This window comes from Stegodyphus dumicola, chromosome 2 (genome assembly GCF_044657685.1).
Source record: "Stegodyphus dumicola isolate Sdum_Otavi_A_Nest chromosome 2, ASM4465768v1".
In the NCBI taxonomy this organism is placed as follows: domain Eukaryota; kingdom Metazoa; phylum Arthropoda; class Arachnida; order Araneae; family Eresidae; genus Stegodyphus; species Stegodyphus dumicola.
Window position 1 is genome coordinate 218,794,387 of NC_140769.1, and position 14,950 is coordinate 218,809,336.

At 36.6% G+C, this 14,950-nt stretch overlaps 1 protein-coding gene across 4 annotated transcripts in view; it reads right to left on the bottom strand.

The window, feature by feature from the left end:
• Srrm234 (Serine-arginine repetitive matrix 2/3/4) overlaps positions 1 to 14,950 on the bottom strand; it is a 209,637-nt gene that overhangs the window by 174,703 nt on the left and 19,984 nt on the right. For all 4 annotated transcript variants that reach the window (XM_085811777.1, XM_085811775.1, XM_085811778.1 and 1 more), the window contains exon 3: positions 13,034 to 13,144. In XM_085811777.1, the coding sequence (XP_085667903.1) occupies positions 13,034 to 13,144 (111 nt within the window). The remainder of the gene's footprint in view (positions 1 to 13,033; positions 13,145 to 14,950) is intronic.

Below are 14,950 nucleotides of genomic sequence, written 5' to 3' on the forward strand. Positions count from 1 at the left end.
CGCCTGGCAAGCTTTGAAGGAAGGGAACAGCTTCGGGCTGTAGAACTTCATGGATATACCGGTTGCTGTTCAGATTGCCCACAATTCGTAGCAATTGAGATCGTCTATGATATGCTATGGCGCCCCAGACCATAACTCCGGGTGTTCGTCCACTGTGGCGTTCGATAATGCACTCCGGAAGGTGGCGTTCGTTCATAGCGTCTGACACGAATGCGGCCATCATGGTACCACAAATTAAAGCGGGATTCGTCAGAAAACACGACATGCTGCCAATCAGCACGCCAGTCTCTATGCTGATTGGCCCATTGTAGCCGCAGGCGGCGATGGTCGTGCGTTAGGGGGATCCTGTATAAAGGAGTCCGTGCGCGCAGTCCACACTGCAGCAGACGTCTACGAATTGATGAAGCACACAATGAAACACCTGTAGCTATTGACCACAGTGCTGCCAATTGTCTAGAGGAAGCTGTACGGTCCGTCCGCGCCATGCGGACCAGGTGTCTATCATCGCGAGCTGACGTCACATTTCGGGGTCCACTCCCGGATTTCCGAGTTGTCTGACACTCGTCCATCCACTGCTTCCAAACGCACATCACTGTGCTGCTGTTACACTGCACACGAGAGGCTACTGCACGATACGACAATCCAGCTTCACGAAGGCCGATGATTCTCCCTCGTTCAAACTCTGTAAGTTGTTCAAATCTCGCTCTCTTTCGTCGACGAGGCATAAGTACAGATTGAGTTAACGTTTACCACTAGCAGATAACCACCGATAACCATACACGCCTCGCTACAGCCGTCTATTTATTCGGATCCATCAGCTGTTCAGAGGGCGCTGCTCAGCATACGCATGCGCTATGGATTTGCAATTCTAATCATTTGCATATCATGCGCTACTTTGCATTTCCTGAAAATTTCAGCTCACTCGCGTAAGTCCTTCATGGTGTTGCAATTTTCACAAACGTGAGTGTATTTAAAAAAAATTAGTTTGAAATACGTAATTTTAATGTGTAGTTTGGAAAGTCATCAATAGATGGCGCTACGAGTTAAAATTTAGCATTGTAATCTTATTTCTGCAAAAATTCACGAAGTAATTGATTTTGATATCAGTTATAAATCATATTTTTTTCTAAATAATATTTAGAAGTGTTTCATATATTCCTTTATACACAGTTTTCACTAAACAGTGTCAGCTGTCAGCGGAATGACATTTACGGCAACCCTATTGCATTGCTATTCCGCACTCGGTTTGTTTACATTTATTTGTACTGTGGTCAGTTAGCAAAAAATATGCGAAAATATCAAGGACGACCGAAAAAACATCCTGGTGTTAATAAAAGATCCAGAATTCAGCGAAAACGTCGAGCTCAAGAAAACAATATGAAATTAAATTCCCGAGATGTGGAAGATTCCGAACAAGCGGAATAAAAGCATTTCTGTCAATTACTAAGGGCTAATGAACAGGTGTTGAATTCTCAAGATGAATGTTGCCGAAACAGAAAAAAGTTTACTTCAGAACATTTTGCAGTAGCTCAAACAAAGTCACGGACCTAATCTATACTGTAGTCAGGGAGAAATTATTCCCCTTCCTTTTCTTTCAAAAGATGAGTTTCCACAATGCACAACGGGAGGCCGTTGCTAAAAGCTGTGGAACCAGTTTTATAGCTATTTTTAGCAACTTGTGAGCTGTTTTTCAGATAACACAGTAAATCTCGGGGAGGGGGGATTTGAAATCATGATCACTGCGGGTACGGCAGAATTTAGGTACAGCAAAATTGTAAAATTCAGCGAAGCATCAAGCAATAAAATTTTACAATTTTGGGGGAAGGGCACTTGACAACAGAATTTATTGCATACAAAGTCAGCAAAATGCATAGCGCCGTACCTGATTCATGATACAGCAGTATTCATTACCAATAGCAAACTTGTTTGAGGATAAGTTCGAAAAAATGTTTTCTAGTTGTTACCTAAAATCGGTAAACAATAATCTTTGAAAGATTATTCGATTATATCGCTACTAATACGGAAAAATTTGAATAGCAATCAGAAGCCGTATCTCTAGGGTCTTCACGTCACGATTTATTTTTATTTGTTCGAATATAATAGTTAGATCTCTCTTCCTACAAGTATGTATCTTCGTACGTATAAAGTATCAAAAATAATAAAAGTAATTAATAAATTTTCTCTAGTTGCCCTGAAAACTACATCTGAATATAAAGATAAGAAAGACATCAGTAAATTGCTGTTATTTGCTGATCATAATGGTAATCAACCAAACATGATCACATATACCGTCTTCAAAACTTTGATTTTTATCAAGCTTCATATAAATACTAGGTTTTTGTTAGTCACGTAACTAGGCATCTTAAATTTAAGATGACAGATGAAATAACACTAGTTCTGAATTAGCTCACTCAGGAAGTAAAATTTTCTCCTTCCCGTCAATATAGCGTATTTATAGCTCCCAATTAAGGCGATCACTAACTAAATATGTTATGGATTAGAAGCCTATTGCACTCCATAAGTTTTTCTTTATTTGCTTTATGTGCATGCATGCTTGGTTGAGGAAGAAATTAAAAAGCCCCCCCTTTTTTTTACTTAGATTATTCGAATGTATACGCCAGACATTTATTTGTTGAGCTGTAATTATAATTTGGAACGTGGTGCTAGAGCTGTTGGAGCCGAACCGAACGCCAGTTTGTTTAGAATTATAGAGTTTGATTACGCCAAAGCAGGTGAATTTGGAAAACACCAAAATCGGTCATGCATCCAACTCGTTCATCGAGGCTTGAACTCCGCATGAACTACCAGTGTTCGGCGGCTCGCTTGCTAGAATTTAGGGAGGAACTGATTGTTAGAATTGCGTTAGGCTCTTTGAATGTAGCAAAGCCACGAGGGTTACCTTCTTAAGATGGCAGGCTTTCGTGGAGGAATTTTCTGAAGGCTTAGATTAGGTTATTATGGCAAAGCACAGTAGGATGCCTTCATGTTGAACTTTCTTAGAGAAATTGGCTTCCCATACACGTTACACATGGAGAAAATTATGAAAACGTCTATGCAGCTGGCCCGTTAACCTTGATTCGAATCCAGGTCGGAACTACCAGTGTTCAGCGATTTAATTCCTCTACCGCGGGAGGGCCTAATTGTTGAAGGGAACTGGCTTGTATTCATGTTACACACGGTGAAAACAAACAATGCAACCAGCTGATTCGTCAAAGTCAAATGCGACACTCCGATAAACGTGGTATATGTAGAGATGGAAAAATTTATTATTTAAAATACTTGTATTTATTAGTAAACATTTTATAAAATTTATTCTTAGTTTAGCGTTTAAGAATTCTAAGAGAGTTATCTGAGTATTTTTTCTTCTTATGGTAATCCAATAAAATTGAGTAAATTTATGTTCTGTAATATCTTTGCGTGTTATATCCATAGTTTTTTTTTCGTTCAAAGTTAGACAAGTTTACACAAACAATACAGGTCGAAAAGGGAGCTGGTCTGCGCCCGGTGAGCCTGTCGGCAGCGTCGCAAAGCGTAATTTGACTAACGAAAAGATCATGCTTTGGATCTGGTGAGATTGCCGTGGTATTATCCATAAAAATGGTTGGTGTTGGTGTATTTAATTATGGCAAAGCACACTAGGGCTATCTGCCTAAGGGGAGGGATGCCTTCGTGGAGGACTTTCTAAGGGAAACTGGCTCGTATACACGTTACTCAAGGGGAAAACCACGAAAACGCTCATGCAGCCATCCCGTTCGCAGGATTCGAACCTCGGACCGAACTACCAGTGTTCAGCGACTTTACCGCTCGGCCGCTGGTGGGCCCCATAAAAATGAATCTCTCCATTAGTCGCACTATGCATCACATAAACGTCAGCTGTGCGCCGCATGAGCTGACTCAAGCAGATAAGGTCAGACGTGTTCGAGCCTGTACTATTCTTCTCGAATATCAACGCAAAATTAAAGTTCTGGACCAGATAGTCACTTGTGTTGAAAAATAAATTTATTTTAACAACATAGGCCAAAAATTTAGTTGATCTGCGCCCGTGAGTCCGTCGGCAGCATCGTAAAGCGTAATTTGACTAACAAAAAGATCATTCTTTTGTATTTGGTGGGATTGCCGTGGTATTAATCACAAATAGTATATGGAAAAAGGTAAAACCCTTGACAGTAAAGGATACAACGAGATGCTAGTGCATGTTGACGCTGCTATCAAGGAAAAGAGTCGAATTGAGTTCCGGCGCAGAAAGGTAACGTTCCATCAAGATAATACCATACGTGTCTGCATTCACCGGCTGGCATCTGTACGGACTCGAAAGGGATCTTTCACCACACCCACCATATAACCCCGACATCGCACGTTCGGACTTCTACCTTTTTTCACACTTGCGGCTACATCTTGCTGGTCCTATCTTCACTTCTGCACAAGACGTCGAAATGAGGTTGACCTGTGTTTGGACTCGGGCCACCAAGTTTCCGGGCCGAAGGTTTTGAAAAACTACCAAAACATTGGCAGAAAAGCATAGATTTTTGGTAGTGATTACTACCCGCACTAAAGGTACTGACTTTTTTTTTTTCCCTAACTTTATGAAGAACGTTCGTGTTTAAAATTTTCGTTACGACCATTAAATTCTGTAATTTATGAATTCCTTCCCACTTATGTATTTATCAGCTGTACTTTATGAACCTGATATTCCTACAATTATCAGCTGTACTTTATAAATCTGATATGTAGAAACGCAATTTGATTTTATGCATTTCAGTATCAAGTGAAATCTTTAAACTAATCATTCATTATAACACTTTATGTTGTTTTCATTCAAAGCTGAACTCAGATAATGTGCCGAGGTTGAACTACCAGTAATAGGCGACTTTAGCGTTCGCCCGCTAGAGTTTAGAGAGAAACTGAGTGCTAGAATTGGGTTAGGCTCTTTGAATATAGCAAAGCCACGAGATGGCAGATAGCAGATGCCTTCGTGGAGGAAGTTTCTGAAGGCTTAGTTTAGTTTATAGCAAAGCTCCCCATACACGTTACACACGGGGAAGATTATGAAAACGCCCATGTAGCCAGCCCGTTCGCCTTGATTCGAACCCAGGTCGGAACTACCAGTGTTCAGCGATTTAACCGCTTGGGCGCGGGTGAGCCTAATTGCTGAAGGAAACTGGCTCGTATTCATGTTGCACAACAGGAAAACAAACCATGCAGCCAGCTGGTTCGCTTGGGATCAAACCGAAACCAGGTCTAACTTCCAGTAATCAATATTCTTAACCACTCAGCCACTGGCGGCGCGTGGCAGAACTAAGAGCCACAGATATTGTAGTGAGCAGCAAAAACCTCTAATACTGGCTCTGGTTACTAGTAGAATTATATATTGGTAATAATCCAATCTACAGCAATGAAATTTCGGAGCATAATTGTGAAGTTAAATACGACACTCCGATAAACGTGATAAAGATGAAAAATTTTTTAAAAAAGGAAACTTACTATGCAAATACATGTATTCATTAGTAAACATTTTATAAAATTTATTCTTAATTTAGCGTTTATGAATTCTCAGAGAATTATCTCATCGGATTATTTTTTTCTCCTCTGGTAATCCAATATAATTGAGTAAATTTATGTGCTGTTAATATCTTTGCCTGTTATGTACATAGTTTTTTTTTTTCCGTTCAAAGTTAGATAAAACTGAACGTACGTTACACTGAAATTACTTTGTCTAGAAAGTAAGCTGCTTGGATAGAAACAGATGTGGGGTTTCATTTTTAGAAGACATGAGATCACTTTCTGTAAAGTAATGTTATAAAATTTTGAATTTGAAATAATCGTACTTCGTTTTTAGTAGCGCAGAATGATAAAGATTTAATGAGAATATAGCAAAGCATCTTTTTAGAAACGCTGTTATAATTTTGCTATTTTATTTTTTTATGGTAGGTCAAGGAAAAAGGCAGGCTGCTAAATACGGTAACAGCACATTGTTCTGTTTCATATATAGCGAATCCGCTCTGAAATGAGGCACGAAGCAGTAAAGAGTACACCAGTAGCTTGGTCCGACTGGCTGCGCTTTCGTGGTTTTACCCTGTGTAACGTGTATAGGAGTCAATTCCCCTTAGAAAGTCTTCCACGAAGGCATCCTTTTCCTTAGGCAGATAGATCGTACCGGTGTTTATGTTATCAACAGTACTGGTTATTTTCAAAAATGATCATCCTAGAAAGATGATTGCCAAAAAGTATTCACTTCGCTTATTTATACGTTTTGCATGAATATACTCTTTTTAGTCAATCTAACATATATAAATTACTAATGCTTAAAACAAATTCAATTTTTAATATTCTGTTTCCTATTTGTTCCTGTTCAATGAAACAAATTCATTCACAGCAAATCGAAATGCGTCGCTACAGGAAGATGATAAACCAGCTCAGTACGTAATTAAAGTTGCATCCGGAAAAGAGTACATATACATATAAATATATAATATATATATATATACGATATACAATATATATATATAAATATTATCGTTTTTTAGGATGTATCTATAATATGTATCATTTTACTTTAGTAAAATATAATATTCAATTTTGTAATTTAGGAATTTCTTCCCCCTTATCATGTATTATCAGCTTGTACTTTACCCCTTCAATTATCAGCTGTATTTTATAAACCTGAAACATAGAAACGCAATTTGATTTTATGCATTTCAGTATCAAGTGAAATCTTGAAACTGATTGTTCATTATAACACTTTATGTAGTTTTCATTCAAAGCGGATCTCAGATAATGTGTTGTGTACTAGAAAAATTTGATAATGATTTATCCACTTTTGAAATAAAAAAATAATAGTTAGGAGTGTTATACGATTTTATAATACAAGTAAAAAATATATATAAAGCTTTGGAAAGTGCTAACACATATTTATGGAATATTATGGATGGATAAGTAAATGGAATATTATGTGCATGCTATATATGTATACACATATCATCAAGTATAAATTCATTTATATATAATTTTTATGTCGCGATGAAATTACCGAAATGCTTAAAAATCTAGTTATTTTTGAATAACGGCAAATTATGAAACATTACACAACATTGAAAAGCGTGATGAACAAATTTTGCGAAAAGAAATAGCGACTGCTGCACGTATCTCATAGATATCTTTCATTCAACACAAAAGTGAAAAAGTTCTATTCCTGTTCAAAACATACCCTGCAGTCTGAGTCACAGACGGAAGAAATGACAGCAGGTCCTTTTGTTCAACTGAGGGGATGTGTTTAAGTGTTTTATGGCTTACTCACTTTCCCGCCAAACGAGTACAGAGAAAGGGAAGCGTCGTTTCCATAGTAACCGGGCTGTAGGTAGTCTTACAGATTTGAGTCTTTAGCGCTCAACGTTTGTAGCGCCATCTGTTATTAAAAATCGACATGAGAAAGGGGTATTAAACGCTCTTAACATAAACTGTTGGACTAACTGTGACATCAAGGCTGCCCTCTGGTGAGTAGCCAGAGAAGTACTTCAGTAAAAGCCAAGCGTCCCACTTGATAGGTTGTATCAGATCCTTGCTCTGTAATTTTCTTAAAGTTAAATGTAATGTCCATGTGTAACTTAAACCTGTTAATAAATACTTGTTACACTATACAGGACTCTTCTATGACACTATGTTTGTAACCAATCCTTTAACATAAACTGTTGGACTAACTGTGACATCAAGTCTGCCCTCTGGTGGGTAGCCAGAGAAGTACTTCAGTAAAAGCCAAGCATCCCACTTGATAGGTTGTATCAGACCCTTGCTCTGTAGTTTTCTTCAAGTTAAATGTAATGTCCATGTGTAACTTAAACCTGTTAATAAATACTTGTTACACTATACAGGACTCTTCTATGACCCTATCTAAAACGACTTCTTCACAAAGCTAGTTTATTTTCAGACAGCAAATTACTAGTTGATTTTAAAACTTAATTTGATCGATTTTTAGGAGAAAAATTGCATTATCCTTCTAAAACAACAACAACAAAAGAATAAAAGAAATTTACAAAAAAATTGGCAAAAGTGAGAAAAATCTGAAAACTTTCTATTAATTATGTGGCTTACGGTTGCCTCTTTCTCAACTAGTTACTGGAGATGCTACAATTTTTTATACACTGGCTATATTTTCTTTTGTGTAAATCCAATATATTTAACAATCAATTTCTAGAATTACGTGGAAAATTTAATGGACAGTGTGGCTTCTCTTGCATTAATATTCCTGATACTTGCCGAGGAAGCAACTGAGTGCATTAAGCCATTATGTTACCAAACTTTGAGATTTATTAGGTAATAGCAACAATTTTTTTCTTTCTAGTATAGCATCTTGTACATACGATAACAATAAGTTACCGTATATAATCAAATAAAGCAGATTAAAATCCTGCAAATGACTAAGAACATAAACTGTTTAAAAAACTAAACGAACAGTATAAAATATATTGTTTAGTTTTCAATCTGATGAATATAACATCAGTGATCTAGAAAGAAACTTAAATCTGGACATCCATTAAAACACTTTAATCAGATTGATAACTTTTATTAATGTGAGCATCTTCACTTAATTTTAAAAAATTGCAAGACACAAATGAAAACTGTACATATTATAAATACCGTACATATTTGAAATAATTCTTCTTAGCATTAATTCTTTAAAGCAAAAACTGTTTAGAGGAAATTAAATCTCTGTCTGACAGTATAAGTACTGTTACAAATTTTGTATTTAGATAGATAATTTTAGTAGAATTTTAATTAAAATTGTATTTCCCTGTGCAAAGCAACACGAGACAAATTTTCAGAGAAAGTTATGTCGGAAAAGCAAAACTACAAGAGCACATGCATTTAACATTTAATAAATAGACGGCATTTGTACTTTATTTCTTTTGATATGAATAAATTTTGTTAACCTATTATCGGACTTGTGCATTCAATCTAATATAAACTTGTACACATGCAGCAATTTTTGGTGTCAGGAGTGGGTTTGAAAGCAAGTGACAAGAGTGATTGAGAAACAATTAAGGCAGTTGGTGGCAGCCTTCGCTGCATTCAAAGAGGTGGTGAAAGCTCGCCAAGAATCCATATAAGAAAAGATGAAAGCTGGGCACGTATCTTTTAAAGACAAAATTAAAGCCATTCAAGAAAAGATGGCAGCTGGTCAAGAAAAGACAAACAGGAAAAGAAGAAATGAAAAGAGAAATTACCTGCATAATAGAAAACAAATCTGAGGCTATGGAAGGCATATTAGACATGGTTGAAAATAAATTTGGACAAGTTGAAGAAAAATTTTCTTCTGTCAAAGAACAAATAGAAGGCTGTGGCTGTGGAACAAGAAATCAATTACAGAATTTTTTTCCATCAAAGAACAATTAGAAGAGAGTTTCTGCTGTGGAACAACAAATCGAAGGAAGAGTTTCTGCCATCCAACAACAAACTGATGACAGGGTTTCTACGGTCACCAAAGAAAATGACACCCTGAAGAAATTCATAGCAATGGCAGAAAGCAATATAGATGGTATTAAATTTTTATCAATGCCTGCTCGTCCCTCTCTGAAGCAATCTGCATATGGTGGGAAGACCACTTGGCGAATGTATAAGACACAATTTTCTATAGTGATGAAAGTGAATGGATGAGATTCCCAAGCTAAGGCCTGTCATCTCGCGGTTTCTCTGAGAGCAGATGCAGCAGATGTCCTTCAGACTCTTCCCGAAAACCAACGGCTAGACTTCGAAGCTGTATCTGATGTGTTAGAACTGCACTTTGGGGAGAAATGTTTGAAAGACTACAGCAAGTTTCAATTAAAATCCCATCAACAGAAGCCCTTGGAAGAATGCCATGGATGTTAAAAGCCTGTCTCACCTCACCTTTTTTAAGTGCCTGAGAAAAACAAGGAAATCCTATAACTGCAGTCCTTCATTGATGGCATTCGAGATCTGGAAATACAGAAGGATCTACTAAAGGTGGATGTCAAGCCTTAAAAAGCAATTTGGTGTGTACCATGAAATTCGAGGCAGCCCAGGAAGCAACTTGCAAAGATCGCCATCCAGTCAGAGCTGTTCGATTACAAGAGCCAGTGGATCAACTGACTGCTTATCTAAACGATTCAACCAGACAAATCAATGCCTTGAGGCGGAATAGGAGGGACGTGAAACAAACCCTAAAGTGCTGGAGCTGCGGTGCCGAAGACCACATATGACAGAACTGCAGAACATCCACGAAACAGAAGTTAAGACTATGCCTATCAAGGAGGGAAACTAATTAGTGGCTATCTTGCAGGGTGGAGGTTGCAAGATGATGAGAAGCCCCATTTTAAAAAGTTTCGGATTTCTGCAGTGAGTGGTGGCAGTAGTGGACTCTTCATCAGAGGGACATATCAGTGGAGTTGACTGCAATATGATGATTAATACAGAAGCCAACGTTACCATCATCCGAAAAGATCTGGCTCAACAAATGGAAGGTAAACTTATCTGGACAGCGCCCTGTGTTACCCTACAGACTGTGTCTGGCGAGAAGATCGACATGAACAGAAAAGTAAATGTTAACATCACGTTTGGAAGTGCTCCCTACCATCACATGGCATATGTGGCAGAGATTACAGACCCTTGCATACTTGGATTGAACTTTCTAAGGAAATACAATTTTTCCTAGGACTTAAAATAACAAACTGAATTCTGCCTCTGAGAACATAGCCTTATTTGAAATTAATGATGAAGGATAATGATCTATCCACAAAATCATAGCTCAAGGCGATATCACAATAACAGAATTTTTACTTCCTGGATCGATAGCCGAAAATAGAGATTCCAGCTACGTCATCATGGAATTAAACATACCAAGAACTCTAACAGCTTGAATGGAGTACTAGTTGTCACAGCACTTGTTGACCTATTGAGGACTGTTATCCTGGTGAGAGTTGTCAATGTAACTGACAAGGCAAGAGTTATTAAAAAAGGTGAAGTGGTTGCAGCATGTACTCACTTGACCGATGTTAAACGAAACAGTAACACCCCAGAATCCATGTCTTCAGAGAGCTTTATATCAGAGTTACTGCAGAATGCACAATTAAACGATGAAGAGAAGAATACTGCCATATGTGTCATTCGAAAACTCCAAGATGTTTTCTCCTGCTCGTCTTCTGACATGGGGCGAACCAGTTTTACACAGCATAAAATCAATACCGGGGTTCATTCACAAATTAAGCAACATACAAGATGTCTTCCAATTGCTAAACGTGAAGAGGAAGGAAAACTTCTAAAGGACATACAAGAAAGTGATGCCATCGAGCCTTCAGCAAGTCCATGGGCATCTCCCATCATCCTCTTCAGAAAGAAAGAAAGATGGTTGAATTAAATTTTGCATCGACTATTGCCAGTGGAACAAGGTTACAAAGAAAGACAGCTACCCTCTTCCTCGAACTAACAACATTCAGGATACTCTTTCTAGAAGCAAGTAATGGGACAACTTCAGAAACAATAACAAAAGACAACTTTGAGGAAATTTCTTCAGAGAAAGTGGAACAGAGAGATGATAAACATAGTTCTTTGATCTATAAAACTGTATAAAATTGGGTAAAGTGCAAAATTTCCCACAATTATATCATCCTTATAACAAGTAAGATGTAATGATATCACTTTAAATAGCCAGCTAGAGCACGGGTATTTTCAATTCATGGGTATTTTCAGCATTGTATATTCATTATACGATGCTGTATCTCACTTTAAAAACCTTTTAAAACACAAATAATAACAAATCACACTGAATAAATTTTTAGTGGAACAGAGGCCCAGTGGCGCCTCCAGAAGAGTCAAATGGTGTCAAGAGACTAAGAAAAGATGTCTCAGAAAGACAGTCACCTAATGTTTTTATGGAAAAGGACTCCTTATTCTAACAACCACATCTCTTTTCTTTCCATTTATGGTGTCAGCCTTTAACTGTTCAGCCTTGTGTTTACTTTTTTTTTTTTTAATCTTAGATTTAATGATTCTCATTGGTTACGAACTTAAGCACTAAGCACCACTATAAATTTTAAGTAAGCAATAATTTGTGGTCCAGGAACAGATTAATTCATTTTATAGTAATTCCTATGGGTAAAATAGCTTCAGTTTATGAACATTTCAGATGACAAATGGCTTGCAAAAATGAATAAAATTTATGAACCTTTCCCAATTTTGAAAAGAAACCTAATAATCTTTACAATATTAACATTTTATTAAAAAGAAAGATTAAAAGCAAACTGTCAAATTATCCAAAAAACTACACTTGATTTGGTTAAGTTTGACAATATACAGATGACAAAAAAGTTAAATTTGATGGACCATTAAAAAAAAAAAAAAAACGATAGTTACCCAGACAACAATATATCAAAATCTGACATATCATAAAAAATGAGATGAGATTTTATATAAGTTTAACCTATCAGATTTCAAGTTCTCTCTCTCTCTCTGTGTACATATACATACATATGTATACACTTAACTCTTGAACTGAACATAATCACCAAGACCTGTTTAGTTATCAAGATGAGAACTACTGAATAATTTCAGGCAATTTAATTCATTGTCAAACTGCTTTGATGCTCTTTGCATGAAATTAAAAAAAAAAAAAAAAAAAAAAAAAAAGTGCTTAATACATAAAAGAATGTGTTTTTATTGACAATAATAATAATCATAAAATAATAAGATATAGCCAGTATATAGCACTGGCTTTCATATTTTAGGTTCTTAGTATTATCTGTAGAAAAGCAGAATATTTTTTTTGCCTGTTCTAATCAAAAAAGTAAATCATGGGCCAATAACATACCACTGACACACTTAAATGTAAAAGCTTATCACTGGCATTCATATACTTGTTCCTATTGGTGTACTGTATCCGAATTACTTTTTTCACCCCTCATTTGTGGATGTTTCATAAAAAATTGACAATGATGCAAACTCATACAGGCTGTAAAATTAATTAAATTTATCCAGACATTTCAGATGGTATCATTAGTCTGAAGACGAATTATTAAATATCACTTACGCTGGTCTTCCAAATTCGTCTCGGGGAATTTCTTTTTCAGAGACTCCTTCTTTCTCCATCAGAATCTTCCGAAAAAGTGCCACTTTGGTTTCAATTTCTTTCTCTGTATATCTACCATAAGAAAGTTAGATTATAACTTCCCAGCAGATGAATATAAGTTAATAGAAATAAATAACTTTGGCAATGGAAATATTTAATAATATATATATATATATATATATATATATAAAGAAGAGTTTGTGCATGTGTCTTTCATTTATGCTGTGCATAAGCTAATAGACTCAGGGCTACAAAATGTGGTATATAGATGCATCTAGACAAGAGCCAGTGCACCTCGAAGTGATTTTTTTCAAAATTCGAATGAGTTTATATTATTTTATGTTTGTGAAGAAATTGCATCAAATTGATAATTCTCTCTCATTATATCAGCAATAATGACACGCAGCCAATTTTGCTGATATCAGCACTGTTGCCGCTAAGAAAAATGAGGGCAATAATTCTGCGCAGTTTCTAAATTTAATGTTTCTCTTAGATACAGGACGTTTGTGGAGACAAGGCAACAGGAAGTTGATTAATTTATTTATTAGGATAATTAATATTTGTGTTAAGGGATATTGCTTATTTCATTGTAATTTTTTATATGTAATGCATTTTTATTGAAATTTTTTTAATATATATATATATATATAAAGTTGTTCTGCAGAGTAAAATTCAGTTTAAAATTTAATATTTGGTTTTTGTTCCCTTTAGGCATTTTTTGGTACCAGCAGCTAATAATAATAAAATATAATATAAATAATAAAAATCATAAAAATCCGAAAACTGCATTTTGATTTATGCTTTTTTTCACATTACAGCCACCACCACAAAAGAAAATTGTCACGTTCTTTCACTAATAGCCAAAAATGAGTGCCAGCTGAAAACTAGGCTTGTTTATCACCTTGTATGGGCAAAATTATTATTCCAGTTGAGAACTTAGGTTGTCATAGAAACAAATTCTGTGTTACAACAACAAATTCTGTGTTATTACAACTTTTAGTTTACAGTCAACTTTAACATGGGTTCAACATATATTATTATTTTTCTTCCTTTATGTTCATACGTATGGGGTTCGTGTGGATTTGGAGTGAATAATGATGACAGCATTTGATATAGAATATTGAAACACACTTTACTGGCCAGTATTTTTCAAAACAGCTCCAAAATCCCATTTTACAGTCGTCGAAGACGTATTATAAACACGCTGAAACGATCAGTGACACAGCCTTCAGGTTATCAGGCTATAATGGTGGAGACAGCTTCACTGCAAAGCACCAGAGTACAGCTCCCGACTCTGCTTGGTCGTTCCCGGAACTTTACATACTCCCGAGACTCTTTCCCCGCTACAACTTGTGATGCACTTGACGATATACCAGAGTATAGCTCCCAACTCCTCGGTTCCGTTGTTCCCGGAGCTCAACAAACTCTCTCGATGATGTACTAATCGCGATACACTAAGAGACTGTTTCGGTGCACTCGATGACCAACTCGGCACTCACTGACGGACTGTCAACTCAATGGACTCCGCATGGACTAATTAACTGATGATCAACTCTGCATACCAGCAGGGTTTATATAGCTTTTGGCTTGTGTTTGAGAACATTCTGGGCTAAACCGATAAGAATTTGTTCCAGAAAGTTCTCCCTCTCTCTATGGCATATCGCCAATTTTGTCGCCAAAAGTGGCAACCCTGCCTTTCCTTGCCATTTCATAGCAACCCTAGACCTGCTTTGCGGGGAAGCCATCTTACCGCACCTGTACATTTCGTAACACTGCTCCCTCCCAAGGACTGGATGTCCCGGGCAGTACAACCCTTGGTCAGAAGCCAAATTTGATACAATCAAATTGCTTTAAAACATACAGATAACATAACTAAAG